At 50.0% G+C, this 27,387-nt stretch overlaps 15 protein-coding genes across 15 annotated transcripts; 5 read left to right on the top strand and 10 right to left on the bottom strand.

The window, feature by feature from the left end:
- Positions 1 to 315: 315 nt before the first annotated feature.
- BDV17DRAFT_295271 (kinase-like domain-containing protein) lies at positions 316 to 1,484 on the bottom strand (the record flags this gene model as incomplete). The annotated part of the gene is made up of 4 exons (XM_073763031.1): positions 316 to 417; positions 461 to 672; positions 740 to 845; positions 903 to 1,484. 4 exons carry the CDS (start codon positions 1,482 to 1,484, stop codon positions 316 to 318), a joined length of 1,002 nt encoding a protein of 333 aa, XP_073611472.1.
- A 649-nt stretch (positions 1,485 to 2,133) lies between these two features.
- On the top strand, positions 2,134 to 2,978 carry BDV17DRAFT_274157 (uncharacterized protein). The gene is made up of 2 exons (XM_073759091.1): positions 2,134 to 2,653; positions 2,751 to 2,978. The coding sequence occupies exon 1, from the start codon at positions 2,149 to 2,151 to the stop codon at positions 2,641 to 2,643; it is 495 nt and encodes a 164-aa protein (XP_073611471.1). The 5' UTR covers positions 2,134 to 2,148; the 3' UTR covers positions 2,644 to 2,653; positions 2,751 to 2,978.
- A 481-nt stretch (positions 2,979 to 3,459) lies between these two features.
- Positions 3,460 to 4,518, top strand: BDV17DRAFT_284571 (uncharacterized protein; the record flags this gene model as incomplete). Its single annotated transcript, XM_073760554.1, has 2 exons — positions 3,460 to 3,478; positions 3,518 to 4,518. The coding sequence occupies 2 exons, from the start codon at positions 3,460 to 3,462 to the stop codon at positions 4,516 to 4,518; spliced, it is 1,020 nt and encodes a 339-aa protein (XP_073611470.1).
- Positions 4,519 to 9,082: 4,564 nt separating this feature from the next.
- Positions 9,083 to 9,449, top strand: BDV17DRAFT_295267 (uncharacterized protein; the record flags this gene model as incomplete). Its single annotated transcript, XM_073763030.1, has 2 exons — positions 9,083 to 9,358; positions 9,408 to 9,449. The coding sequence occupies 2 exons, from the start codon at positions 9,083 to 9,085 to the stop codon at positions 9,447 to 9,449; spliced, it is 318 nt and encodes a 105-aa protein (XP_073611469.1).
- A 606-nt stretch (positions 9,450 to 10,055) lies between these two features.
- Positions 10,056 to 14,077, bottom strand: BDV17DRAFT_208226 (uncharacterized protein). Its single transcript, XM_073755372.1, has 3 exons — positions 13,965 to 14,077; positions 10,417 to 13,889; positions 10,056 to 10,346 (listed from the first exon to the last, which is right to left on the bottom strand). The coding sequence occupies exons 1-3, from the start codon at positions 14,042 to 14,044 to the stop codon at positions 10,087 to 10,089; spliced, it is 3,813 nt and encodes a 1,270-aa protein (XP_073611468.1). The 5' UTR covers positions 14,045 to 14,077; the 3' UTR covers positions 10,056 to 10,086.
- Positions 14,078 to 14,136: 59 nt separating this feature from the next.
- On the bottom strand, positions 14,137 to 14,721 carry BDV17DRAFT_274151 (uncharacterized protein). Its single transcript, XM_073759090.1, has one exon. It carries the CDS (start codon positions 14,384 to 14,386, stop codon positions 14,174 to 14,176), a length of 213 nt encoding a protein of 70 aa, XP_073611467.1. The 5' UTR covers positions 14,387 to 14,721; the 3' UTR covers positions 14,137 to 14,173.
- On the bottom strand, positions 14,463 to 15,097 carry BDV17DRAFT_208220 (uncharacterized protein). Its single transcript, XM_073755371.1, has one exon. The coding sequence runs from the start codon at positions 14,885 to 14,887 to the stop codon at positions 14,570 to 14,572; it is 318 nt and encodes a 105-aa protein (XP_073611466.1). The 5' UTR covers positions 14,888 to 15,097; the 3' UTR covers positions 14,463 to 14,569.
- On the bottom strand, positions 14,699 to 15,886 carry BDV17DRAFT_274150 (uncharacterized protein). Its single transcript, XM_073759089.1, has one exon. It carries the CDS (start codon positions 15,869 to 15,871, stop codon positions 15,308 to 15,310), a length of 564 nt encoding a protein of 187 aa, XP_073611465.1. The 5' UTR covers positions 15,872 to 15,886; the 3' UTR covers positions 14,699 to 15,307.
- A 186-nt stretch (positions 15,887 to 16,072) lies between these two features.
- On the bottom strand, positions 16,073 to 17,308 carry BDV17DRAFT_300908 (arsenic resistance protein; the record flags this gene model as incomplete). The annotated part of the gene is made up of 4 exons (XM_073764143.1): positions 16,073 to 16,723; positions 16,783 to 16,869; positions 16,932 to 17,074; positions 17,131 to 17,308. The coding sequence occupies 4 exons, from the start codon at positions 17,306 to 17,308 to the stop codon at positions 16,073 to 16,075; spliced, it is 1,059 nt and encodes a 352-aa protein (XP_073611464.1).
- A 362-nt stretch (positions 17,309 to 17,670) lies between these two features.
- On the bottom strand, positions 17,671 to 18,321 carry BDV17DRAFT_295264 (bZIP transcription factor; the record flags this gene model as incomplete). The annotated part of the gene is made up of 1 exon (XM_073763029.1): positions 17,671 to 18,321. The coding sequence occupies one exon, from the start codon at positions 18,319 to 18,321 to the stop codon at positions 17,671 to 17,673; it is 651 nt and encodes a 216-aa protein (XP_073611463.1).
- A 566-nt stretch (positions 18,322 to 18,887) lies between these two features.
- BDV17DRAFT_274147 (arsenate reductase ArsC) lies at positions 18,888 to 19,461 on the top strand. Its single transcript, XM_073759088.1, has one exon. The coding sequence runs from the start codon at positions 18,922 to 18,924 to the stop codon at positions 19,327 to 19,329; it is 408 nt and encodes a 135-aa protein (XP_073611462.1). The 5' UTR covers positions 18,888 to 18,921; the 3' UTR covers positions 19,330 to 19,461.
- A 1,109-nt stretch (positions 19,462 to 20,570) lies between these two features.
- BDV17DRAFT_295262 (uncharacterized protein) lies at positions 20,571 to 21,027 on the top strand (the record flags this gene model as incomplete). Its single annotated transcript, XM_073763028.1, has 2 exons — positions 20,571 to 20,592; positions 20,648 to 21,027. The coding sequence occupies 2 exons, from the start codon at positions 20,571 to 20,573 to the stop codon at positions 21,025 to 21,027; spliced, it is 402 nt and encodes a 133-aa protein (XP_073611461.1).
- Positions 21,028 to 21,157: 130 nt separating this feature from the next.
- On the bottom strand, positions 21,158 to 22,322 carry BDV17DRAFT_295261 (Hydantoinase B/oxoprolinase-domain-containing protein; the record flags this gene model as incomplete). Its single annotated transcript, XM_073763027.1, has 3 exons — positions 21,158 to 21,320; positions 21,376 to 22,003; positions 22,154 to 22,322. 3 exons carry the CDS (start codon positions 22,320 to 22,322, stop codon positions 21,158 to 21,160), a joined length of 960 nt encoding a protein of 319 aa, XP_073611460.1.
- Positions 22,323 to 22,917: 595 nt separating this feature from the next.
- On the bottom strand, positions 22,918 to 24,229 carry BDV17DRAFT_295260 (aquaporin-like protein; the record flags this gene model as incomplete). The annotated part of the gene is made up of 2 exons (XM_073763026.1): positions 22,918 to 23,727; positions 23,798 to 24,229. The coding sequence occupies 2 exons, from the start codon at positions 24,227 to 24,229 to the stop codon at positions 22,918 to 22,920; spliced, it is 1,242 nt and encodes a 413-aa protein (XP_073611459.1).
- Positions 24,230 to 25,384: 1,155 nt separating this feature from the next.
- On the bottom strand, positions 25,385 to 26,991 carry BDV17DRAFT_300906 (Zn(II)2Cys6 transcription factor; the record flags this gene model as incomplete). Its single annotated transcript, XM_073764142.1, has 3 exons — positions 25,385 to 26,287; positions 26,338 to 26,384; positions 26,442 to 26,991. The coding sequence occupies 3 exons, from the start codon at positions 26,989 to 26,991 to the stop codon at positions 25,445 to 25,447; spliced, it is 1,440 nt and encodes a 479-aa protein (XP_073611458.1). The 3' UTR covers positions 25,385 to 25,444.
- Between the last annotated feature and the right edge of the window lie 396 nt (positions 26,992 to 27,387).

The raw sequence follows: 27,387 nt of genomic DNA, 5'->3' as shown, positions 1-27,387 counted from the left end.
CAGACCCTTGCTTGTCTCCAGACCCTTGCTTGTCTCCAGACCCTTGCTTGTCTCCAGACCCTTGCTTGTCTCCAGACCCTTGCTTGTCTCCAGACACCTACTTGTCTGCAGACCCCTGCTTGTCTCGAGACCTCTGCTTGTCTTCAGACTTTCCCTGTCCCCAGACTTACTTTGTCTCCAGACCAATCTGCTTATAGCCTTAGGCAGATCATCGGCCGCCACCGGGCCTCGCTAGCACTCATTTTGTCAAGTATAGGAATTATTATTAATTATTTCGAAAATTCACGTAACATGTTCTTATGCACTCTTAGCTAGCTAATAAGTCTTTTTGATAGGGTTTCTTCGAGCGCATTCCATTGCTCGGTAGATAAAGATTCTCATCCGACCAACGCCAGGAGACTTAAAGAGAAAGTCATGCTACTTAATTAGAACGTGTTTGAATGGTTAGAGAAATTCTTACCTCAAGGAGGCTTTCAGCAGATGACTTTCCCGACTTTTCTAAGAAGTCGTTACAGGTGTTGCTGACTTCATGAGGTTTCTCCAGCTGTAGTGTCCCCGGATTCCGACCACCAGTTCCTGGCTCCTTTAGGCTGACTAGCAAGACACCTAGGGCACGGACATCATTATATTTAGGATCCTGCTTTGCGCTCAAAATGCTATAGGCCATGTTTGCTAGAATTTGTTTTGTTGATTAGTAAATCGCAAAAATCCTCGAACGAGGAACTCATTGCCTTCTTACCTAACTTGATACGGCATGAACTATAGGAAAGAAGAATATTCGGAGATATCACATTTCCGTGGGTAATACCAAGCTCATTGTGAATGTACTTGAGGCCCTCCAAAATCTGTAGATGTCAACTCGCCAACCCAAGCTTTATTTTCATACAAAAAGCTAGCCATACTTCTTTGCTAATAATTGCCATCTCAATCTCTGTAAGCTCACCTCGGCAGGTTGCTTGCACCTTTTCTAGTGATGTTTCAAGCGACTCGTAGACAATATAGGTCAATGAGACGCAAGTAAACACATCCAAGACTTTCACTAGATTATCATGCGTCACTTGTCGAAGCTGGTCGAGCTGACTATTACGTGCCTGCTGTTTCACTCTCTTCACGGCAACAATATTGTGAGCAAGAGAGTTATCATGAGCAATAATAGCTAATCCTGCCTGATCAGATTCCCAGAAATAGTGGTACTTCTGCCAGATGTTTTCAACATCTGGATTGCTGCTAGACACTTTCACTGGAAATCGGGTATGTTTTGGACGATCATCAGAGACTCTTGTGGAATTATTTTGCGAGGTATTTGTTATTGTAGCTGGCAAGGTCTTGGGGGTAGGACCAGCAACAGGGCCTTGCTCTTGTGCAGTCGGTTCTGGTTCTTCATCAATGATATCATGCCTTGGAGTGGATTTGAGCGTACTTCCTCCATGCAGGGCCTCACGAGTCTCAGGTATTCGAGTCTTGCGATTTGGATTCGAGGCCATTAAGTTGGCTACCGCCCGCGCCGAGTAAGTGATATTGAACACAAGTGAAGTAGCATATAAGGGTCAATAAATTAGACAGACTCCTAGTTCAAGTATATGTTTTTCTTCAGATGCGGCGAGCAAGAATCTAGCACTAATTGTCTGCGATACTGAATCGGGTCGGCACAGGGAGGTAAAAAGATCGACAGTTAAGCCAGTCCATTCCTATTGTATTCAGAAGTTCCGCTGGTAGCCGGTCAAGGTCATTGGTTAGCAAGGCGCGATACTGTAAATCGAGTAAAAGAGAGCTAAAGAATGCTTGGATGTGAAGCCGCTGGGGTCAGGCATACTCGGTGGCTGAACCGTTCGGTGTCGCGCTTAGAGTTTGCTTTGGAGTACCAGTCTGCGAACCCAAACAATGTTGCGGGGCAAGATGTGCATCAGAGAGCAAGCTCAGAAGGACGTAAATATAAAAACGTAGCTTGAGCAAGAGAGATTCTACGAAGATAAGCAATACTCTGTACACTGACATTCATTATTCATTATGGTGAACAGAAGCCGATCGGCTCTTCCTGAACCGTCATTGCTGGATATATCCAGGTTCGAGACTCCTAGCCTCCACTTTCCACAGTCCCAGACCATCGTCACAACCGCAAAAATCGACCTCATCAGAAATACAGATGACATGATAGACGACTGCTCAGCAGAGTTTCTTCGACTTTATCTCTATACCTGGCAACAAGACGGTCTATCTCCCATGTTGAAGCGATGGCCAGATGTTCCAGACAGCGATTTCCAGCAACCCACTATTATTCCATTACATATTTTGAAGTTTGCCCAAAAAATCCAATACCGCTTGGTCCAGATTGGGCAATATCTCCAACTTGTCAAACGCATTCACCAATTGAAAATCGAGAAAAAGAGGGCCCCCAACACTCGGTCACTGAGAGGGCAGCGCGTGGATTCTCTTGCATCAGTCCTCCTGCTCAAAGAATTATATCATGACTGGGACTTGATTGACGAGAAACTGCAGGCGGAAAGAAGATTACGGTTTCGAAGAGAAAATCGAGAAGCCAGGAAATGGCTGTTAGCAGCATCTCGTCTGTCATTTGGTGTTCTGATGATATGTGGGAAACAACTTGAGAAGCAACTGTATGGCAGTATACTATCCTTATACTGACAATATCTTGCTAACAGCATATTAGTACTAAATATACTACTGAGGGTCAAGTTCTTTCAATAGCAGCACGGGTTGCAAAAGACTTCCCCACAATTGTTGAGACTTACTGTCTTCTTGACGTTGCTGTTAAAGAGCTCTTGAACCAAGAGAGCGGTAGGAGTGTCGAGGATCTGAATGCAATTCTTACGCGGATTCAGGAACACCCTCAGGCCACAGTTGGTATTAGTTCCTCCGGATCTGATGGTGTTGAGCTTGCTATAGCCTCCTCTGATGCTGATAGACCACTAGATGAGGTTGCACCTAATCCTGAATGTACAGCTGCTGCAGTGGAGGAGATAATGGATTCCCGCAAGAGCCTTGATGAAGAGACTCAAGACCTTAGAGAGTTTCCAAGCAGCTAGATTATAGTACTTCCTAATCTCACCTGCTTGGGCTCTCATGATCATACGATTTATGTAGATTAGTCATGAAAAGAAACTTTGTCATTCCTGTATCTAAACACCGGGCTGTGCTTGAACAAATCAGCTACCTTGGGGTCTGATCATCTGTGCAAGGCATTTGCTGGTACACTCAAATAACTGGAGGGATAGATGCCCGCTGGAATAGATACCCGCCAAGCTCATCCCGGAGTAGTATTCCGATGACGTGCATGATGACGTGTACTTGAGGAATAGTGAATTAAAAGGTCTTATTTCTGTATCCTTCAAGTTTGTGATACTCCTCAATACAGGGTATCAGTTGAATCTAATACTGCTTAAGCCTGTTGCAGCTTCATCAGTCAGCGGGAGAGCACGAAAATCAAGGATTTTCAAAAAGATGCCTCATCCAGACTCACGTGCCGACGACGTCGGTGCCCTCAACAGGCCCTTCGCAGCGGTTAATCTGGAAGAAGACGCGGAGAATCCAAGCCGCGTCAACCCGTTCGCGTCTTACCTTGTGGGAGGCTCGTTTTGTTTTGTGGACGATTTGGCCCGAAAGATAATTCCAGAACGACTCAGCAGGTTGCGACAAATTCACCAACTCGTGGTGAACGAATCTTGCCCGCTCTACCGGGTCGGACGGGAATTCCAGAAAAAACATGAGGTCCCGGAGACAAGCTTTCAGAATTGGAAAGAATTACTTTGTGGATGGCTGGAATTCCCGGTGATTCTGTTACTCAACCCTAGTCCATTCGACGTACTGGGGTATGAGCAGATGGTTCAACAATCGCCGACGCTGGGGTGGATGGAGAAAAGCCTCGAGGTGATGAAGCTTGGACTACGTGACGTAATCGTGATGGACATGTTTCCAATGGTCACCGTCGAATTGCTGAAGACAAAGAGGGAAGATTGGTTTGAGTTGGTGGCAGATTCGTTCGAGGTCACGCTGACGTGTCTACGGTACATCCGACCGGAAATTCTTATTTCGTGCCAATGCAGCAGCAAAACCGTGAACCAGATATGGCAATCTTTTGAAAATCTTAAAGCGGAGGAGCTGTCCTCATCGGAAGCCGGGGCGCGACAGGAACTGGTCAAGACGGTGGATGTCGACGGGCATGAGATACTTGTGGTGCAAGGGGTTCACCCGCAGAACGTGGTGCAGTATAATCAAGAGATGGAAAGGGTACTGAAGAAGCTGTTCACGAAAGTTCTGGGACCGTTTGGGCAGTGGAAAGAGCGGCGGGTGGCCGAACGGAGGGAGGCGGCCCGAAGAGAGGTTATCTTGGCGAAGGAGGGGGTTAGAGATGGGATGAGAGTATTAATAAAGCAGATGCAATTGTTTGAACAGATCTGTGGGCAGGATGGTAGAAATAGGATCGAGTTGTTGGCGGCAGCAAAGAGGGTGGAGGAATGGCGAAAGCAGATAGAGGGTTGGGCGGGTGAGATGGATGACTGAAAGGCCGAGAAGCAGGCATATTTATGGGAATAAAGGAAATAGCAACCCTAACACCAAATTTCCGGCAGCTAAGTCTTTGCTGGGGATCACTAAGTTGCCAAGAATGTCATGAAGTATTTCTGCCTTAGCACTCTACGATATAACCTATAGTGAAGTATGGCAGGTGGGACTTTGGCTTTCTATTCCTTGGGGTCCTTTATAAGATGTGACAAGGACTGTGAATATAAGTACAATAGGAGTAACTACTTCTGTTCAGTAATTTTAGGCTTCTTGTAACCCTCCAGATCATCCTCGTCCGCAATCCACTTTCTTTTGACAGAGGTACAGTTTCGACGAGGCTCCTCGATTGAGTGGGCATTGAAGAAATGTTGTCGTAGTCGGAGGCCATTGCTGTACCACTTATCTTCACAGCGGGGGTGGGGACACATAATCTGATCTTGCTGATTGAGTGTGTCCATGTGGCCATTAATATGATTAATTAGGGTGGCCTTTGTCCGCCATTGTTGAAAGCGTACATCAGGTTCCTTCGTGTGATCCCCCAAACAAAAAGGGCAAAATCCAGGGGCCATCAGTGTAAAACGGTGCGTGAGAAGCCCACAACGAGGTTCCAATGAAGATAAGTGGGATCTACAGTGCTCCTTCCAATCTTCCAAGGTATGAAACCACTTAGTACATAAGTAGCACCACTCCAGGTAAGAATGGTCAACCCGTCGGTGTGCTCTCTTGCCGTTCGTATACCTCTGTTGATATGGCGCAGCATTTAATGACTTTCTCCTGCACTGTAAGATATGCTTTGAACGACCTTGTATATCAATACTACAAGAGTTAGTGAGTAAAATAATTATACCAGAAATCAACGTACCTAGACATTTCTCTTTTGCAGATTGGGCACATCCCGTCCACTGGTGATTCACCAGGATAATATGCCACTCGTTCCTGTGAAGTAATAAGGCTGAGCATATCTTGCAAGCATTGTCTCCCAAGGTCACTATGGATAGATATTTCCGTGAACAGGTTCTGTTTCAGCCGGTCTCTTTCTGGCATGTACTTGCGGTATATGTCAAAAATGTTGGTTGGGTCTCGCTCATCGAACTCATTTCCTGCAATATATTCATCATAAGAGGTCTCCCACCAGTTCTTAATAAACTCCTGCTTCTTGGAACGGCGCTTCTTTGCTGCTTTATTGTACAAAACAGCTCGCTCCATTGCTAGTTGTTCATGTTCATGGGGCTGCCCAGCAACCTTTTGATTGAGGTCCTGGACTTTTTGATATATTTCAATCATCTCAGGGTCGTTTTCAACTTCGGCCACGGCAGCAGCATCCAGCTTGCATGGAGAATTGACGTCACGGCGATGGGCCATACTTTCCTCCACTGCCAGGGATTCATAGTCTGCTTCTTCATTCCAGAAGCAGGCACCGATATCAAGTCGTTTAACATTTGACTGGTATTTGAAGAAAGTGTTGGGGTTTTGGTGGTCTAAGGCTTGAGTGCGTGCGGCTTCAGAGGCCTTTGCTGTGTAACTCTTAGTATCTGTCTACCAGATAACATGTATGTAGAAACACTTACAATCAATAGCAGTTGCAGCAGCACCCCTAATCCCGTGGATTCTTAAATTATTTCGGAAATGGGCTCTTGTTGCTAGTGAAGTATAGTGATGCCGTAGGGATGAAAATGTTAAAGCTCGAGATAAATGTGGGCCAGAAACAGTCACCATACGGAGCACTGGCAAGTTTTTCGCATTCTCAGCCCACTTAAGTTCCCATGATTCTCGACCTTTAAGAGGAGTTATTGCCAGCAATTCATCAAGAGATGTAATCCCCTTGAAGGCTTTGTCAGCAATACCACAGACTACAAGCCAAAAGATAAAATTTCTTCCAAGGATTCTTTGCTCGCCAATCCAATTCTTAGGGCTATTTCTGGTTAGTAAACAATTTATAGTAGGGAAAATAATCAAAGAAGTACCATACCTTTCAGCTTCGTCATCATAACGATGACCCTTCAAGAATTCTGGACTAACAGTAGCCCAATATTTGATGTTCTGCCCATCCCACCTCAGATTCAAGGAGAGATGCTTCGAAGATGGTGTTAGTAAATTATATACTTCCTATTATAGGCACCGTAATTACCTTGTAATATAGAGCCTCGTTAGTATTGCGGTAGGCACTAGATTCCACAATAGCGCCTGCTCTGGCTGCAGAAGAGGAAAATAAGGACAGACCAAAGGCCTGTTGAAAGCGACAACGTTCGTGGACATAGTCATGCTGATCATCCTCATAAAGATGCTTGATGAGAATGTTGAGGTCCACTTTTGTTACAGGAAACTTTTCTCTGTGTTTTGTACTGAGCCTGTACTTAGGAGTAAGATCGTTTTTGATATGCTGCTAACCATTAATACGATATCAAATACATGAGGGGAAACAGTAAACAAACATTATAAGCATCATCCTTTAAGGTAGCTGGTAGTTTGGTTGATATTAACCTTTCCCATTCACTTATAAGACAAGAAAGGTTCTGCAAAACACTTTGCTGACTTGGTAAAGGGCCCTCACGAAGCGCAATATAGCTCTCAGCAAAGAGCTTGAGGATTTGAATAGGAGGATAAGGGTCACCCTGCTTGAAGTACAGATCTTTAGGCTCGTTTCTTGATTGCATCCATCTATTTTACCATAGTAATTAGTATCCTTTATCTTCAACTTTAGGGCGGACAAGACTCTTACATTCTCCATTTTTCAACAGCAAGCTCGTACCTCTCGTCCGTAGCCGGGGACCTTTTCTTGCAACTGACAACATTATCTTTGTCTATCTGGTTCTGTTGGTATGCTTCGGTAAATCCACGTGATTCTGCAAGCTTCTGAAGACGTTGAAGCTTCTGTCTTTCATCCTCTTTGAGCCGGGCCATCAGGTCACGTGAGTATTAGGAGATAGGGATAATATAAAGAAGATGAAGGTAAAAGTATCCAATGTACAATTAGAAAGTATCGGATGAAAGTTGAGAAAGCCCTCGCTATTTATCTCAAGCTTGGAGAAATCATAGTAGTGGCCCAAATTTTACTTCTCACCCTTCTCACCCTTCTCACCCCCCACTCACTCAGATGGGTGATATTCTCACCTTGTGCTCACCCATCTCACCTGCACTCACCCTAGACTTAGTGTCTATCACCCCTAAAAGCAGCGACACACTCAGGGCTCGTTTCACTTTTATCCGCGTTGATAAGTGTGGCTTAAGTACGGCTGAGCGGACGGGAAGCCCTGTTCTCCACACCCTGTGGTCGTATGTACCTAAATTGGGTGAAGTCCATCTCATATGGAGCGCAGTAATGCATAGAGGTTGGAATTCGGTGAATCTCATAAGAAAGTAACCTAGTGCACCAGAAACAAGATAAGTCATTTACTGGTGGCCAATGATAAACTCTAGCACCTGCTCCCTTACAGTAAGGAATCGTCACTGGCTAATCCCTGTCGACCGATTTGAAGACCTATACCGGGCAATTATTGTATAATCCTTTCGCGAGCATTTTAGCCATATGAATGAGCCTCATGGCAAAGTACTCCTTCTCTTACAGGTCGTCTAGTACTCCTGCCCTGCTAGGCTTGCACTAGCAATCTGACCACCTGGCAAGTAGGTATCCCATAATTAACGTTGAAAGCCATGCTCTGAAATGGGTACACTGCTTCACGGGCGCGTTAGTGTTTTTGTTCCACTATGCTTCGCTATACACGTCACTTGTACCCCAGCGATGGATTGAACGAAATACTACATACCTAGCCAAGCTCCTCGCATATCCGGTCGCGTGTTGAACCGTCCTCAATCATTGAGTTGCTGGTAGCGATGGTTTCGTAGTGGATGAAGAAGGTAGTGTCCCTAGTCGACCATCGCTTCCCTTTCCATCGACGCTTCTTGCATGACTTGTCATTCTCGTCTTGATAAAGGTAGTCTGCAGAGAAGAGCCTGTCATTCCCAGCGCCTTGAGAAGAGTACGCATCTCCCAATCTCAGCTTTTTTTCCTTGCATATTGGCAATATGTACTCGGGTATCTGACTGCTCTGAAGCTCGTCTGTTGCCCTGATGATGGAAAATGCAGTCTAAAGTGTAGTCGGAGGCTTGTTCAGTGACCCGGTCCGTATAAAAGCCCGGACATGTTGAGGCGGCAGGGGAAGGCTGTAAAAGCGTTGAGCGGGTGACGCGATCCCCGAAGTGGTAAGCGCTATACCGCAAGGGGCAATAGAATGCCCGGCAACGGCAGGCGGTGGCGGACAGCAGAGGCGCGGTTCAATGAGGGCCGTTTCCGGCGCCCCGCTAACTGTCACAACAGATATGTCGACCTTTGGTGACGGCTAAGAATGCGCTTCAACGCCGAACTTACTATTAGTCAGCGTCCGCTCGGTCATATATCGTATCATTCTACTTCCTATTTCTTCTGTATATAGTGTAGCTTCGCTGCTAGATTCAATGGATCAGACCTTCATACTTTGGGTGGTGAGATACCGATGATTACAGACGCCGCGGACTCTGACAAGATACTACGTTTTAACGAGAAAACCATAATTCTAGTCAATTTAGGATGGAAACTGCTAAGGTTCGCAATACGTCCGCATTTCCTCAAAATTCCCCGGCCGCAGACTGGCTTCATCATAGAACGCCGCCAACTACGTTTGCCGGGTCCGTCCAGGGCACCGGCGCCGAGGCGTCGAAGGAGACCAACAAGCAGGTAGCCAAGGATGACGATTCCAAGCTGAGCACCCGGGCCAGCGCTGCTAAGGATGCGGTCATCGATAAGAAGGATGAGGAGTCTCACAATACCAAGGCGGATGTTCACAAGGCTGAGTCAATTGCTCTGGTTGGGAATTCATCCTGTATAAGTTATAAGATGCTCATAATTCTTGTAGAAGCTGCTAGGTATTGATCGTGATACACCAGATCATGTTTGATCATCATAAGAGAATAAATTTGCTGATAGGATGAATAAACACCTAATATGAATGGAACTATCCGGAAAGAATCCCTGTGGCTCGCCAGTTCTATATAATGCTGGCAATAGGTATCCCACTATTAACACCTCATCTTATGTGCATGGTAGTCAGCAGATCGTAGGTTGGGAAAGCGAAGTTATAGGCACATTAGACAAGAATAACGACTACCTAGGGAGTCACGGATCCATTGATTGCCATTGGATATTATGAGTATCCAGGGGCTTTTATTCCCCTCGGTGCCTAGAGTCAGTGTTATTTCGCCGAAAGACTTGTTTTCATTCGATTGTTGCATAATGATCGATGGCCCGATTTGCTGTCATGGAAATATGTCGCTGGCCTCGTTGGCAGCCTGCAATGGGAGAACGAGCAACGTGACCGGAATGTATGGGAAAGGGACTGTAAAATCATTCAAATACCTATTCGTGTACCTAGGTAAGTATTCCATGTTTTGCCAAGGGGGGGTTAAAATCCTTCAGAGCCCCGTTGGCGTGATTTGGGACCGGGGGGGTGGGGGAGAAGGGCATGGTTGGTGAATACATCAAGTGGTCAATATCAATTCGCCAGCTACTCACTGTTTCTTTTTTCAATTTTCATATCAAGGCGCTTTGCTTCTGTCCTTCGGCAACGGCAGATCTATCCCTGCATGATTCGTGATGACATTTGAAAGGGTATTCAGTCGCACAGGTTTGGTCAAGAACAAATCCATGCCCGATCCAATAGCCTCGCGTTGCAGATCCGCTTGTGCGACTCCTGTCAAGGCAATGACTGTTGCGCGTTCGTGCTTCTCCAGGGTATTTTCGAAGGCCCGAATTTGCCGTGTGGATTCAAAGCCATCCATTACCGGCATAGAGATATCTAGGAAAAGACAAAGACGCCGTCAGTATCTTGCTCATGTGCATTTTCACCCTAAACATCCACGACTTACCCATCAGGACAACACGAATCTGTGAAGAATGTTTCTTGAAGGAGTCTAAAGCTTCCTGTCCATTCTGCGCTGCGATGTAGTCAAGGTTCAACTTTCTCATGAAAGCAACCAGGAGCGATATGTTGATGTTATTGTCATCCACAAGCAGGATAGTTGGGGCAGGGGTTGAGGCATCGGGGTTGGTCTCCTCTGCTCCCTTGGCTCCTTGGTTGGTGGCTGAAGTGGGTGTGAAGGCCGAGAAGTAATCCTCAGCAGCTGGAAAAGACTTGGGCTTCCCTTGCGGACTCTCTTGCGACTCCGGATGACCCCGGCTCATTACTGGTTTAGAGTCAACGACGAGCTCTGTGTCTAACTGTCTGTCTCTCTCCTGGCTTGGTGTGCAAAGGAATGGATTCCTCAGCCACCCAAGTGATGGAGGAATCGAAGCGCCTGGGGTGTCCACCCCGGAAATACGCCGTTTCTGACGACTCAAACAAATATCCAGTGATTTCGCCAGCTTTCTAGGCCCGCAGGGCTGAGTGATAAACTCGAGCACATCTGAATCGCCCCGGTGCCGAGCTGCCACAAATAGCGAGTGCGCAATCTTTGGGGACGCGCAAATGACAATAACAGGAGAGGGGAATTTCGCGCTTGAATCTGGGGCGATAGGCCGTATTTTCAGGCCGCCCATGTCTAGGTATTCATGAAGGGAGATGTAGAAATCACAATGGTGGAACTGTGTCTGTGATGGGGCGATCAAGTGTACTTCCATTTCAAGCCACTCCGCGCATATCTTTCGCAGAGATGATGACATGGCTTTTTCAAATTTTGAGGTCCCAAAGCCAAGTATACCGATGGTTCGCTGATGCACTAGCCGTCGAGTTGATGCAACAATGTCGCTGTCTGGGTTACTATCCACGCCGCGCTCAGAAGCAGCACTATCAGACAAATGGTCGAGAGTGAGATCCACCATGACCTGGGTCCCGATTCCTTTCTGGGAACGAACTTGGATATCTCCCGAAAGTGAGGAAACCGTTTTCCGAGTGATGCTTGCCCCTAATCCATTTCCGGGCAACATATCATCTTCCTGCGAGAAAGAAATGAAGTACCCGTCCCGGAGGAACTCTGGATCCATACCACACCCCGTATCTTCAACCAATAGAGTGACTCTAGAACGTAAAGGTTCTCCATTTACTTTGGGAAGGATAGGTTCTGCGTTGATCGAGACGTAGATGTAGCCTTGTTTTGTATATTTTAAGGCATTGCCTACAATATTGGTAAGGATGATGTGCCACGCCCCTGGGCGCATAGAAAACTTCCAATTTGGGGTTCTGCCGATATCAAGGATGATTTTCACTCGCCCTGGCAAGGTAAGAAACTTGTCTTGGTCGGGATCGGTGCCAGTGAACCCTCGGAGGGGAGACTGGGACTGATGGAAGAAGGAAAACCCTGCGAAAATTGATTCGATATTGTCTTCCACGACAGCGTCGAGCTGGACGCAAGGATTGCTACCGACCTTGCTAATTTGAGATATATTTCCGCCTTTGCGTAAGTAACTATAAGATGATGCCAAGTCTGGGTGTTGGGCTTTCTGTATATCATTAATACTGGAGAACTCTAGCAATTGGTCGATCGTGCCAAGTAATGTGCTTGCGCAAGATATGATTGTATGCACAAACCCCCGTTGGAGAGCATCCATCATCGTGTCACCCAAGAGCTCTGCCGTGCCGAAGATCCCATGAAGAGGAGATCTAAGTTCATGGCTAAGGCCAGCAAGTAGGTCGGACTTGGCCCGATCCGCAAACAAGGAGCCAAGCAGGTGGACTTCAGCTATCAGGCTACAGCCGATTGCTGTACAGAATGCCAATTCATCATTGACAGTAAAAACGCGCTGAGGAGACTTTGTCCATGCAAGTGTCCCCGCGAACCATCTTGACTTGTGTGAATCCCAGATCGGGGAGAAAAGGATACTTCGAGAGTTGGGAGCCAGTTTCAGAAGAGTCAAAGCATCCTGATGCAGCACCGACTTCCGCGTTTTCTTATACTTCTTGCCCGCGCGAGCACTGAAACTCTTGACACCATCGCCAGTATCATCAGATGAGATACCCCCTTCTGCGCCGTAATTAAAAATCTTGCCTCTAGGATAGCGGCGCAAGAGACCCGCAAGGAACGATTCCGATATGGCAATTTTCGCATCTCCTGTCAACTCATCGTTGACGCTGGCGGCAGTCGATGTGGCGAACCCTAGGATATTGCAAGGGATTACTGATTCTTTCGCAGAGCTTTCGGCAGCTGATTTGGTGGTTTTTAACTGAGTATTTCCAGCTCTCAACTCGGCCTCACTTGAAGAGCTTTCGAGGCTACTGTCCTGTTCGAATTTCGCGTTAGTCATAAAGGCCTCTTGACTGCCAAAATGAGCGTCGAAGAACACGACACCCTCAACCTCAACACTTTCTCGAATGATATTTGCCGCACGCGCAAATGTTTCTTGGATCTGAACAGTAGAATCCTGCCTGTCCGATGAAGGTCTAGCCTTCTCCCGTTCTCTATCAGCCGTCGCTTTTGATGGGCCAAAGTGCTTCGAAACCTTCCCCTTGATCCGCGGTCTATTTGCCTCTGCTATCGGTAAGGGGCTCCGTTGCCTCCAAGAATTGCCAGCGCTCGGGTCTAATGCGGCCTCGGAGTGCAAGCGGAAGGACAGCTCGCTTTCGCCAATTTTTTGTGCTGTGACCTGAGCCGTAGTATTCGAACGTTGCTTGTCCTGCTGTTTGGTATTCGCGCGACCCTCTATATTATCATCTTGGTTAGGACTTGCGACAGCCTCCGTCGCGTCCAGCCATTCGCTACGCAGACTGCCTTTTCCTTCCAGGAAGCTTCCCAGTCCAACCATCATGCGCTCGCCCCGATGGTGTTGGTCTCGAGATCGGTTGGTGGATAAATAGTCCATGACAGTTGCTGCCATATCTGTCAAGAATCCCAACTGATCCGGACTAAGTGAGCCACGAGCTTTATTGTCAAGGATCGTGTAGGCGCCGATCACAATCCCTTTTGGGCTGACAATCGGAGCGCAAGCTAGAAAGCGGATATTTGGGTAGCCCGTCACATCCGGGTGGTCCTTGAAGGCGTCCCTCTCAGTCAAATCTGGGACTGTGAAAACTGAGCTTGCAAGAGCTTGTGAGGATGTAGCCACAGGGTTGGCCACCGCCGCGCAGAAACTACGGTTGTAGGACATGGTGCAAGTCCCAACCCAGAGCCCATCCCTAGCCTTGTGATTGCTACCATCCCTCAAGCTGAGCGTTTGAGTCGCTTCAGTAAGGATGTGTTGTTCATTTCGACCGAAAAGCGAGATTATGGTTCGTTGCGCATCAAGTCGCAATGCGCCTAATTGGGCGAACGCAGCGAGGGACGAATCTTGGGAAGAATGAGGTGTGAGGTCTTCGCAGCGGGTGTCACGACTGACATGCTGCAAGGTGCGCGTTGATGGCGGCAAATATCTGCGAAGACAGTTCATGTGGTCAGCTGCGTGATGCGGGAAAATTTCCGGGGCAGCGTGGATCAGGTTACGTTACTTGAAGAATTCATGTTCCCTTGTTGTGCCGAAGCCTACAAGGGACTTCTGAGAGTCTTTCCGATATATAGGATGTGACATTGTGTTGGCTGGCTGTCAGCGACATGTCCCTCAGAGGACAGCCCAGATGCGAAGGTGTGAAGTGGGCTGAAAGATTGGAGACTGCGGGACCCCTGATAACTATAACTAGCGATAGTTTAACTAAGGGCACTAGTAGGGGATTAGTAACTTTGAGATTTTTGGGGCGAGGGGAAGGGGAGGATGGCAACAGAAGACCCGTTTTGTGGTCCGCACAAGCCCCGGTAACGAACCCGGGCTGTCCGTTGCTTGGCGGCACAACCACCACAGCAAGCCTGAGGTCCCGCCAATCGGGCCGAATACCAGCAGTCTGACCCGCCGTTTATCCATGGCCCATTGCGTCATACCTGCGAGCTGTCAGGTTTTGCGCACGGCAAACCTTGAGGGGAAACGCGTCAACTAATCAGCCAATCATGATATGGTTTCGAGGACCTCATGCTTGATCTTCCACCCAGGTAATGATGGCCATCAATCAAACGTATATCCTGCCGTCCACATGGGCTCTGATAGCCCGGTCAACCAGTTAGTCTAGAATTCTCGCCTTGTTGGGAGTACCATACAATGACACGACTGTGATGTTATGACACTCTTCGTCTTTTTCTGCGCAATGATCTCTCGTTCCGACAACGCCCAAGCGCGTAGCCCAGAAGGATTCCTCAAGCAGCGCAGCACAGCCTCCCTTGTAGCAAATGTATCCTCAAGCGGATCATGCCCTTTACTCCCAGTCTGAGCAACCCTGCCCGCGAATTGCTCAACGAGTTTCCTAAGCGCCCAAAACCGTCCGCATTTCTCCCCAACTGCATCCCTCGTCAGGAGAGCCGAGTCAGCAACACGCGTATGAATCATCCTCAGAACAGCAAGGTCGCAATTCAGATTATGTCCTATGAGCACAGTGTGCGCATTGATGAAGCCCCCGCGCAGCCTTCCACCCGCGGATCGTCTTGCCGTGCGCTCTCATCTCTGCCAGGGAAGCCTTGTTCACGCCGCTGTATCTGGCTCGTCACGGTATAACGCGCTGGTGAGCCTCAGGCTCCACGAACGTGTCAATGAGGACTTCACAGCTCAAAAAAGTCGACGAGCGCTGAGCCGGATTACTTCGCTTGTGTCTTTCCCGCTGAGACACAAAACCCCGTCCATTTCGCAATCTAGCACCACATCCTCTCGAGCCTCGACCGTGTGGCTCGGAGTGGGCTGTATCCGTGCGAGCTTTCCATCGGCTGACTGGAAATTGTGCGCCGGGAGGGTAAAGCAGGCTGACTTGCCGATTTACTGGCAATACAACATCGCGCTTTTCGAGCTGTTCTTCCGCGGCCTTGCTCGGCTATTGATAGATGACCAGGTGCTTTTGGTATCGGGAAGGCCGTTTATCTCCGAGTCCCTCCGCCTCCTACTTTCCGTATCGTCCTGTTTACAGTGACACTGCAAGGTTGGAGTGTCGGCGGTACTTGACGTGGGTAGGGTGACTTTGCTCTTCATCTTTTTCGCACGTGCCCTGTTTGCTTTAAGTGCTTTTGCGTCCATCCTCTCGGGTCCTTTCACTGGCAGGGGGATAAACCGTACGTAGACACCGTAGCGCGGCAGAACTCGATCAGGGGGGCAATATTCACCATTACGCTCGATTTGTTTAAGTGAATAGTGGGGAGTAGGTTTCCATGGGCGATGAGGCTGAGGACTTTGGAGAGGGAGGATAGTGATTAGGCTGAATGTTCCAGAAAGCGAGTTAGGATCAGGGATGGCTACCCCACGAGGCCAACAACACGGCACTGCCCTATAGAATCCGGCGAACATATCAACGGACCGTGCCGCACAACAGTCCCGCGTCCGACCCATAATGTAAGGGTTGCCACACCCATGTAGGGCTGGCAAACACGTTCAGTATCCAAGCGACCCCTTGTACAACCCGAGCAGCGTTTGCAAAACCATTGGAACGGGACCGCTCGCGGCCTCCTTGGAATTACAGATATTTATGAAATCAAAAAAAATCAAGTACTATTATTCTAATACTCCGAAAGGTAGATCACAGGACAACCACTAATCCTCCATCTTCAATCTATTCGCCACAAACTTGACCGCATATACCAGACCCAGCAGTACCGGCACCTCAATCAAGGGCCCCACAGTGGACGCAAGGGCCTGGTTACTATCAGCTCCAAACGTGGCAACGGCAACGGCAATGGCCAGCTCGAAGTTATTGCTCGCCGCGGTAAAGCTCTGCGTTGCCGCAAGACGATATCCAAAGCCTAGTTTATACGCGATCATGAATGTGACGAAAAAGATTGTTGAGAAGTAGACAATTAGCGGCGCAGCCACTCGAACAACAGACACAATCTGATGGACAACCTGGCGGCCCTGGGACGCGAAGAGGACGAGGATTGTGAAAAGCAGGCCGACGAGAGACCACGGCCCGAGCCATTTCAGGAAGACAGTGTCATACCAGTGCGGGCTTGTTAGGTGGCGAAGGGTAAAGCGGGTGAGGATTGCCGCGCCGAGGGGGATTCCGAGGAAGACTGCGACGCTCTTTGCGGCGGTGGCGTATTCAAAGGAGACGGCGTCGCCGCTGATCACTTGGATGAAGAAAACACCGAGCGGGGCGAAGAGGACCATTTGAAGGAGCGAGTTGACGGCGACGAGGATCGCGCAGTACTCGCCGTCGCCGCCGGCTAGGCCCGTCCATATTAAGACCTGCGAACGGAGTTTGTTGGTTAGAGCAGGCTGTTAAGCTTTTGTCCAGGTCGACGTACCATGGCGATACATCTTGCCAGACCGACGAGGATTAAACCCTGGCGCAATTCCGGCTCGTCTGGGAGAAATGCCCACGCCAATGCTAACTGTATTCAAGCGTGGTTAGTTAGTGGCTCCCCTCTGGCAAGGACGTTTGTGTGCAGCTCACCATGAAAAAGGGAGCAATGATCCAATTTAGGACTACACTGAACGCAATTTGCACCCAGATCTGACGGGTGCGGAAGACTTCATGTAGTGACTCGTATCGCACCTTGCACAGAATGGGGTACATCATGACGAGGAGGCCGACAGCTTCAGGACGTATTAGGCATCGGAAGCGATTATTGATCTCGGAAGAAGGAGCTCACCAATTGGTACAGAGACCCCCACAAATTTACCCCTTTGCAAAGCAGGACCCGTGCTGGGAACAAAGTTGCCCAGGATAATACCAACGGCCATGGCGAGAAAAATCCATATAACCAGAAAGCGGTCAAGGATCCCGAGATTCTTGAATGCGGACTGCTTTTTTTTCAGGCTGGGGTGCATCGCCTTGCTTTTCCACATCTTGAACGAGCGAGTCGGGGGTGGGCGCTGGTTGCGCCTCAGAGTCGGTAAAATCCATTTGGGCGGGATTCGCCCGAAGGTTGAGTCAAGGCAGCGGAATGGGTTAAGGATGATAGTACTATAGTAGTTTGCCCTTCCATGACAGACGACAATCTTATATACAAAAACCGTAAAGACGAAGTTTGAAGAGGCGGCACCGTTGATTGTCACTCTTATAGACTGATTGGCTGCCAGTCACGGTCCCGACCGACTGGGTCGTTCATGCCAAGCCGACCCCACTTGCCTTTGATAATGTTCACGTGCAGCGAATGTCACTCCCTTCGTTTGATTGGTGTGTCGTCAAGTCAAACATCCAGCATCTCAAAGATGGTCAAGTGTCGCACCCGGCAGTCTGTCGAACCGCAGCCAAGTCTTTCTCGTATCACAGATCTATCTGAATAGTTGTGCATGCCCACAATGATATTCTCCGCAGCCTCACAGGACATGGATGTCTCGTCGTGCCGTTCTGGCGTTCTGTATCGGTTAAGCGGAAGACCATCAGCCTGGCCGCTTCCCATCCTCTCTTCCGGCACGGGCTCCTCGTCTGAGAGAGCCGCGGTGTACTGCATGCGGTTTGCGTCTGTCGAATGAGACATCGGCGCATGTTCATGAGCATGCTGTTTTGTGGAGAACATGGTCGTCGAGTTTCCATGACCCTCTTGTCTACCTAACACTGGCGGAAATGGCGCCGCATTCTCGCTTCTTCTCGAAGCCAGGTACTGGTTGACTTGCGATTCCGCAATGCCATGAAGACTCAGCAGTTCGCGCAGCCCTTCGTTCTCCCGTGCCACTTTTCGCCCAGCCGCCTGGACCTCCTGCGTGGCGGTGACTCCGAGTCTTTCGTAACTTTGCACACGTTCTTCAAGCTCGCGGATGTACTCTTTTCGACGCGCGCGGGAGCGCCGCTGGTTGTCGCGGATTCGACTCGGCCGCGTCCCCGGTCTTAAATTATTCATTAATTACAAGGGACGGTTAGGAAATGGAAGAGGGCCAAGTAGCTACGCCTACCCTCGAAACCTTCCGGTCGTCTGCCAACGCCCTTTGCGCCATTATGACTGAGATTGCGTAGAGAAAGCGGGCTGCTTTCGAGAGTGAGAGGGTCGGATGAAGCGGATACGTATGTAGTGTGAGCTGGAGGTGGACTTGCGGAGTAAAAAAAAAAAAAAAAGGAACGTTTCAGTAGGCTGAAAAGGTGCCGTGACACGATATTTTCTCAACTCTTGGACAGGTGGCGGATCCCCGTTCTCTGGGTCGAGCATTCCAGATTACCGCACGTGGGCTCGGCCTGCTTGGAGGGCGGCGGGGGGCCACGCCATTGAGTCTTCCAACCTTGAGGTCGGGCGCGGGTTGAATAGTGTTGCTAGGTAATACTACCTATGTACTAGTATATATACTACGTACCACCCCAGTAAGTCTTTCCGGAGTATGTTTCCTTCCTCCTCCTCCGAGTCCTCCCCATCCACGACGCACAGTGTGATATTGGCATTCTCAATTGTCCAAGTAGCAACCATCTTACTCCTCCCACAACCATACCAACAAATGCCCAAAGAGCCAAAATGACCTCCCGCCCCAGCGTCCTCTTCGTCTGCGTCCACAACGCCGGCCGCTCTCAAATGGCCGCCGGCTACCTTAGTCACCTCGCCGGCGACAAGATCGAAGTTCGCTCGGCCGGATCCGCCCCGAAAGACTCAATCAACCCGCAGGTCGTCGAAGTGATGCGCGAAGAGGGAATTGATCTCGCAGGGCAGCAGCCCAAGATCCTCACCGAAGACGCAGTGCGAGTCAGCGATGTTGTTATTACCATGGGATGCGGTGACGCGTGTCCCCTCTTCCCGGGAAAGCGCTATCTGGATTGGAAGCTTGATGATCCGGCAGGGCAAGGGTTGGAAGCTATACGGCCTATTAGGGATGAGATTAGGCGGAGGATTGAGGGACTTGCTGCCGAGCTTCTACAGTCTGTGTGAGGACGGTGTGAGATATACGATGTGGTATAGCGGACCCATTCTTCCCTTCCCTCGATCGGCACAGGGTCTCTGCTAAGACAAGCGGCGGATTCTTTCTGTGCGGCAAGGACTCCAGGAGGTGCATGGCTAGCGCTAGTTATCTACACTGACCTTCTCCTATTTATATCTACTCCCACGTTGTGTAGGGAACTTTCTTACCTACCCTGAAAATGAGCACAAATGCTCTTCATTCATTCTTCTCCTTCTCTCCGCTGGCGCTGTAGGACAACATCGATGCATATCCCTGCGAGTGGGTCCTTTCTATGGTTAAGTAGGTAGACCCACACGACCACATCTACTCCAGCGGGGACTATCGGAGCCAGCACCTCAAGGATCCAATAAATCACCGTCCATCAATGACATACTCCTTCCAAGCCCGTCCTTTTCTGTTCAGATCGGTTTACCCGGGGCCTGAACCTTCCAATACTCCGAAGCGGGCTTTCGCAGACGTCGACGGGCACGTAAAAATCTCTTGGTATCCTACACCTCGCGCATGGAGGAGTGAGTCACAGACACGTGAGTTTACGCGTTTTGGTATTTATTATCCAGGAACTGTCTCCATAGAGAGCTGATATGTACTAGCGTGGCTTGACGCTTATTGAAACAAGACGAGCAAGTGTGCGCTGTTTGAAGCTGGTCTTGCAAAGTACTGTATATTCACTCGCCTGTTTATTGGCACCTCCACTCAACATTAGGCCCGTCACCGCGGTCACGCGATGTTCTGCGGGCCTCTCGATCCAATCCAATGATACTCGGATTGATGTTCCGTCGCGCAAACCTTCCGACGAGAGCTGGCACCGGATGTTTTTGGTTGACTAGCAGAGCGGGTTGTGGCTTAGGGTTATATGCAGCTCAAGTCGCGACAGAAAGGGCGGTTCCCCTGGTCCCGGCATCCGTCTGCCTTGTTTGAATCCGTAAATCCCGATTTCTCGAGAGGTTTATCTCAAGGTTCAATGAGTATTTGTGGTTGGCACGGACTAAGTAAGAGCCGTCCTCGATAAGTACGTCACGGTTGTCGGGATCTCTCTCCACGGATCTGGATCCCTACAAGCTAAAGAGAGTATGTGGCGATAATTCATCTTGAACGGTTGCACCGTCATCCCCATCCCTACCACAAGAACATCTCAACGCATTGACCACACTTCACATCATCCCCTGAGCTCCCCAAGACAAGAGCACGTTTCCACGAAAGCTGTTGAGCTATGGGTCAACACAACTCCAGCCGTAGGCCAAGCACGTCGCACACCGAAGACTTACCCCCCCACTAACCAAACGGCAGAGGACATGATTCTCCACGAGTACAAGCAAGGTGCCATCCAAGTATTGGTCGGCTACACCAACCCCACTGGATATTTCATTCGCGTGCACGACAAGCGTCTAGCAGATACCGTCTCGGACCGAGAATTCGACGCCCTCTGCCAAACTATTGACTCCAGCGGGGCAGGGTGTTATTTCCAGGCGCATACTGGGACAAATGGACGCGGGAGGCATGTTAGTCTGAAAGTGATGGAGGAGTTGTGGCGGCTTTATGGGGTAGAGCAGAATCATCTGGATTCGTTGCATGCGGCGCAATTGAGCCTTAGGGCTGATGTAGATGCCTTTGTCAGCGCTGTTGACGGTGGGAGGGTTCGTTCGAGGACTCTTCCTCTATTACGGTAGCAGTCCGGGGTTGGGCGGGTTGCCCGCACTCGCGAACGACTACCTACATAGCAGGTCATTTGGCAGCCAGCGAGGTCAGAAGGACTTTGCTAGGTTTATTTCTGTCAACTACATTATAGTCCTAATGGAGCTATTGTGATGCTTCGGCAGTCATACTGAAGGCATGAACGCTGCCCCGCGGCTGAAACATTGTCCTGCCTGCTGATGGACTAGAGTTTCTCCTCATCATGGGGGTTAGGGCCTGCAATTTTGCGTCCTCTCCCTCAGGCGTACTCCATCCACCCCCACCAGGCCTAATAGCTCTTGTCAGCGTTCGCAGTCTGTAAATGTTTATGGGTCATCACTTACGTGTGTATGATAACCCTCTCTCCAGGCTTCACCTGCAACTCCATCTTCCCGCCGATATTACTAACCCGTTCCTCACCACCTGCCTCTTTCTTAACATATAGATTCAATCCCGCCTGTCCGGCCTCTCCCCCTGCAAGCCCATAAGGCCGAGTAGCCCGCCGCTCAGCAAGCACACTCACAGCAAGTGGAATCCTAAATTCCAACTCCCGGATGACCCCGCTCCGACCCTGGTACTTCCCCTTTCCACCTGACCCCTCGCGGATCGGAAACTGTCGCAGGATAACAGGATACCGCAGCTCATACACCTCCGGGTCGGTAATCCGCGTATTCGTCATGTGAACGTGCACACCAGATGTGCCATGCCAGTTTGGCCCCGCGCCCGAACCACCGCAGATCGTCTCGCCGATGCTGAAACCTGGAATTGCAACGCCGTTCGCATCGAGGCCGCCCATGCCGAAGGATATTATGTTGCAGCAGCCCTGGGAGGCTCCGCGGGCGCCAAACGCGCCGAGGACGACGTCGGTGTTCCGTTGGCTGGTTGTGGGGTTTCCAACGCAGACGGCGGCGTGGCCGGATGAATTGAGCAGTGTGCCTTCTGGGATTGCGACGTTGATGGGGGCGAGGCAGCCTTCATTTAGGGAGATATTTTATAATAAAACTAGTTTATAAGGCCAATATAGTATTCTAGCTTTAAATCTGGTTCTTGAACTTGTTAGAATACTAAATTCTGATAATAGGAGTTTTGTTAAAAGGCCGCCTTTTCTATAACATGCGGGACCTGGGTGAGCGCCTGCTGACTCGGGGCCGACGACGAACAAGCCGTGGCGCCAAAAGAGAATGCTACCTCCATCAACGGCGACGTAGTGAAGCTGAGCGGAAGGAGCAGGCGGCCTTCTCTGACCTGACGGATCGAGAGAAAAGGGGCTTTCGGTATACTTATTGATCATTGCGACGGGCAGAGAACGGATTATGGCCGGTCTGTGGAAAGTAACAGCTGCGCCTGACTCGATTTCTCGTCCATCTATCCAACTGAGGTAGAACCAAAGCCAAACTGACCTAACCTACATATATCCTCGCAAACACCTTCCTATCATCATCATACGCATAAAGCAGATCCTTTTGTGGCTGTTGTGTCCTGATATAGAGCACTATGCAGGTACGAGAATTGTTGAAGTGTCCCTAATACAAGTCCACTACTTATGTCCTGAACTACCTAACACTTCCTTCAAGCTAGAGCGTCCAGTACACACTACGACGGGGGGAAATTTCACCTTCCAGGCCTACCGGTCCAATGGCAGTCAGGGTTATTACACTTCCAAAATCCACCCAAATGTGTAAATAGCAGGATGCGAGTTGCAGTAATCATTATTCGTAGGAATCATAAAGTAATCAAGAAACTGATAATGTAATCCATATGAAATCCGTATACATGCGTAGAACCAGCTATATATATCTTCTATACCGCACCCTTCAATCCCTTATACCGTGAACTCCGATCCCATACCATCCATCTACTATAAGCCCTTATCTGACTACCTAAAACTAAACCTGCTCATCCCCAGGCGGCGGCACCGGAAACGGAAACCCTGACCGCGCAACCGTAACCGACCTCCGACTACTCCTCACACTCCCACTCGGCTGCAAATGACTCGGCGCATGGGTCGAGTCCGACCCCTCATGCTGATGCTCATCCGGAGTCTCGCGGAGCGAAAAGTCGCGATTGAGAGTCATATCCGAGTAGCGCTTGTTCATTGTCATGGTCATGCTAGACCTGGACCCCGACATGGCATGCTCATGGCCCTGCAAGGAAGTCCGTCCCTGTTCGGAGTTCATTTCCGAGTTCATCTTCGCCTCCCACTCGTTGAAGTCCTGCCCTGGGTTCACGGACTCATACTGGAAGTGCGTGAGGAAGGAGTAGAACGCACACGCAAGTAAGGAACCAAGCAGCGGCCCAACCCAGTAAATCCAGTGGTAGACTGGAAAATCGCGCTTGAGGACGTCCGGACCTAGAGTTCGTGCCGGGTTAAGAGACCCGCCGGTATAGTAGTTCCCGATAATCTCCATTACAAAGAATGTAAGCCCGATTGCGACGGGGGCGAGGAAGGTGGATTTGTGTTTGACCACGGCGAGCATGATGACCACGAAGACGAGCTGCGCGGTTAGGAACATCTCGATGAACAGGCCTTGGGTTATGGAGGCGCCACCGCCGAGCCGCGTTACGACGTTCAGGTCGCCGGGGAATAGGACGCTGACGATGGCAGCTGCTGCGAGGCCGCCGGCTATCTGGGCGATGAAGAGCATGATGCCCCGTAGAACGGGGATTCCACCGACGAGGCAGAGCGCTAGGGTTACCTGTAGCCATATACATTAGCATCGTTCCACGATGGGGGGCGGGAAGCAAGATGGAACATAAACAACGTACAGCAGGATTGAACAATCCCCCCGTAATCCGAAAAAACGCCCAAATATTCACCATGAGCGAGAACCCAAAGCTCAGACTCGAGTACAGCAGGGCATTGAAATCCGGCGGCTGGATGAGGCCGGCCTCAATGGCAAGGGCCGGGTCAGACTCCGAGTCCGACCCTTGCGCAGGCTTCGGCGTATTGGCAACCTGCGTCCCCGCAAAGGCAAAAAACAAGAAGAGGAATGTGCCCACGAACTCGCCGGCCATGGCGGTGAAATTGTTGCGCGTAGTGTCGGCGACTTGGAGAGAGGGGAGCTGCGTCACGCCCATTGTTGACCGGCGCTTTGGCTTTCCTGGTCGCGTCTCGCTGTCGCCGCCGGCATTTGATTCGGCTTGTTGGGGCTGGATCCAGCTCATCGGCCGGAGGATGTTGAGGGTTCGGGCGGGCATTTTCTAGAGACAATCTTGACGAGGGAAATAGGACTTGCGATGGGAGTTCTGGAGGCTCTTATACCCTATCTTGCTATTCTGCGCTTCGCAGATGAAGTCTCGGAAGGCAGTCTGGATCTATGGTTCGTTTGAAGTGATGGTGGTATCAAAATGCAGGGCTGACTAGATCAGTTTCAGATCTGGTATCAGATTTCCAACTTCGATTTTTCCTCTCGATATGATCTATGATGCTGTTTCAGGAGTCTCTTACTGAGGTGATTGCCATACTGCCAATGAATTCTACTCGACTTGCGCGATCTCCAGAGACTCCACACAATGATTAGGTGGTACTGTGTCTGTAATGTCGGGTCTCTGTTCGACGTCGAGGCATTTGACCCAGCCGAGCTCACTGAAGTTTCAGGGTGGGATTTCAGGGTACAGGTCTCTGATCAGCGGCTGGTTTCATCTGAGACCGAATTGTAGCAGGTTTTTTCTAGAAGGAAGCTCGAACCAACAGTTCCATGGTGCCCCTGTGAGCAATCTACTGAACCTTTGACCAGCCAATAGCATCACGATAGAGGGTGAGGCTACTTGACGCTAACTGCATGTACTAATACCATTCTAATTTATGATGCTGTGAGAATAACCCGGGTGGCTTTCTGAGTCCATGGTCAGATATAATAGATAGTAGAAGACACGAAACAATGAACACACCGCGAAACAATTGCCATATTGCACACAAAACACAGCCCTACGTTGTCAGAGACAGCAGGCCAAGCCATCAAAGTCAGCTCAACCACTGATTGGATGGGTGAAGAGACTGTTACCCTTGGGTCGCTGACACGAAGTCCGCCACCGCCCATGTGCCGATCCTGTCAGTGATAATCACTACACTTAACAATCATGCCAAAGGGGCGTTGAAGATCACGACATCGACTGCCACCCACTACAGCTGGCGAAATTGAGTGGGCGGAAAGAAGTTGGATCGTTGCCACCTGTGAGGTGGCTCTCGGGCTTCGAGATCGCAGTCTCGAGTGCCTGAAATATATATTTCGGGTGGAGCTTTGAACCATAATAAAGCCAGCATGACGAACTTGATCTGGGTTATAAGACGCAGCTAATTAGTTCTAAACGTCGAATCTACATCGATACATGGAGCATTTGTTGGCCCTTTTCCTTGTTTGTCTGGTGATCTCTGCCGTATGGATTCCCTCTTAGTTATCTATTCTTACGTCTCTAGGCCAGCAGAGCAGGATACTCCCTACCCGCCGCAGATGTATATCCATATCGACTCTCCACCCCGCGCTCCTCTTTCCACAACCGCCTCAAAAACGCCAAATTCCGCGAAAATATTTCCGAGCGATACCTTTGATATATCGACTTCAATCGCTCGGCAATAGCAACCTGATGAGACCGATCAACAGCCCGCAGTCCCGCAATTACCAGTGGCCAACAAAGGAACCCGTCGGACGGAGATTCAGGAGGGAGTTGAACTAGGTACGCAATGAAAGAGGCGACCATTTCCTGGACGGGAGGGTCATAGACGGAGGTAGTTGGGTTGATTATGTGCTTAAGGTGGACCAAGTATGCAAGGCGGTACAGCTCAAATGTGACGCCATCTGTTATTGTACCCGGTTCCATGTCGCGAGTGACTTGGAAAGGGGGTCTGCAGGTTTGAAGTTCGTGTGCTGTCTGTAACAAGTCAAGCTGTGCTGTTGGATCTACAATCCTTTTCGGAATCGGGATGCTTGAAGAGCAAGAGGGCGAGTCCAAGCGCGAGAGCGATAGATACCGCGCGAGTCGAAAGATAATCGGAAATGCCTTCTGCGACGTGCCCATGATCGTCCCTGGTTGGAGGTGATCGTGCAGGGCAGGTGAGTCGAAGATATAGCTGCTGTCGCCGAAAGAGAAGGATGAGCCGTCGGTGAATGCGACGACGGAGAAAAAGTAGCAGAACATCTCGAAGAGAAAATTGCGCAGGTTGAGATTCGGCGCGGTGGTGTTCAGGCGGCGTCGTAGCAGAGTAGCTGCCCCGTTGAGATGGGGGAGGAGTCGCGCGGTGTTCGAATAGTTTTGGGACTGCGCATGTTAGCGGACATCTAGAAAGATACAAGATAGGGCTGGCATACTTCGTGCAGACAAAAGAGCGCAATCGCTAATAGAGTTTGGTCTGTTACTGATCAGCGCCGATCGGGGAAGTAGCCCGTAGCCACAAGGGCGCCTATCTACATACCAGAAGCAAGATCGTCCCCTTGCGTTTCAGATCCTAGTGCTTCGCGCAACCCTGCAACAGCCTGGCCATAATACTCGACCGCAGCAGCCTGCAGGTGGGCTGAACAGTCATACTTGAGTAAATCCTCCGCCGCGATCATAAGCACGCAGTGCAATATAAGCGGGCTATCCATGGCCTCAGGAAAGAGGTGGAATAGAATCGCAGTGCGGCTCTTCCCCGTCCTAGAGGTGAGCCACATGGGCCCATAGTCCGTAAAGTGGTGCAGAAGCCGGCGCACGAGATCTGGTGTTGACAGGGGAAACACCGTCACCATGGTCGCTAATTCCGCAGGAACTGCCCTGCCAGCGAGCACCTGCCGACGACGGTGTCGTCGTGTCCGGCTGCTCGGGGCGGTTTCCGGACTCGGCCAGACGCAGTCGAGGGCATTGCGAAGGCACGCAGTGCAGATTGGATGGTGTTCGTCGCACTTCTTCTTCCTCCGGCGACACGTCAGGCATCCACTCCGGGAGTGTGGGGTAGAGCGCTGGTTTCTCGGCGGGGTATCATTCATCTTGTTGGAATATCTGCCCTGTGCGAAGCATGGCCGAACTTATCTCTCTGCCAGTTTGTTGGGAAGTCGGGATATGCCAGATTCAGAGAAAGGAATGACGCACAAAGCCTCGGACACCGCGGCTCTTACGGGGCCAGATTCGGTTAGCCAGGCCACGATTTGCGGGGTGTTCCATTAAGATTCGCGCTTGATACTGAAATGTTACAGGCTGGAGGAATGGGCTAGATGCTCCATCTTTGACTCCGTCGTCTCCACCCCACAGGGACCCCTGTCTGGGCGTTGCTGAGGGAGATGCCAGATTAGGCAAAAACAGCCCTCTTCTTGACATCGCCAAGTGGTTGAAGACAGATCATTTTGGCATTCACCCAGACCAATGATTCCAAGCCCGCAGGTCGC

The sequence above is a fragment of the Aspergillus undulatus genome (assembly GCF_047715775.1).
Source record: "Aspergillus undulatus strain CBS 261.88 unplaced genomic scaffold BDV17scaffold_65, whole genome shotgun sequence".
NCBI lineage: Eukaryota > Fungi > Ascomycota > Eurotiomycetes > Eurotiales > Aspergillaceae > Aspergillus > Aspergillus undulatus.
Note: the sequence above shows the minus strand (reverse complement) of the source record. Positions and strands in the feature narration are given on the sequence as shown.

Bases quoted from the DNA above. Each gene is read 5' to 3' on its own strand.
- BDV17DRAFT_208226 (XM_073755372.1), bottom strand. From the start codon at position 14,044: ATGTCACATCCTATATATCGGAAAGACTCTCAGAAGTCCCTTGTAGGC. The intron at 13,890-13,964 runs GTAACGTAACCT...CTGTCTTCGCAG, and splicing joins AGGGAACATGAATTCTTCAA to ATATTTGCCGCCATCAACGC. The intron at 10,347-10,416 runs GTAAGTCGTGGA...GTCTTTTCCTAG, and splicing joins GATTCGTGTTGTCCTGATGG to ATATCTCTATGCCGGTAATG.
- BDV17DRAFT_274147 (XM_073759088.1), top strand. From the start codon at position 18,922: ATGACCTCCCGCCCCAGCGTCCTCTTCGTCTGCGTCCACAACGCCGGC.
- BDV17DRAFT_274150 (XM_073759089.1), bottom strand. From the start codon at position 15,871: ATGGGTCGGACGCGGGACTGTTGTGCGGCACGGTCCGTTGATATGTTC.
- BDV17DRAFT_274151 (XM_073759090.1), bottom strand. From the start codon at position 14,386: ATGACGCAATGGGCCATGGATAAACGGCGGGTCAGACTGCTGGTATTC.
- BDV17DRAFT_274157 (XM_073759091.1), top strand. From the start codon at position 2,149: ATGATAGACGACTGCTCAGCAGAGTTTCTTCGACTTTATCTCTATACC.
- BDV17DRAFT_208220 (XM_073755371.1), bottom strand. From the start codon at position 14,887: ATGATTCATACGCGTGTTGCTGACTCGGCTCTCCTGACGAGGGATGCA.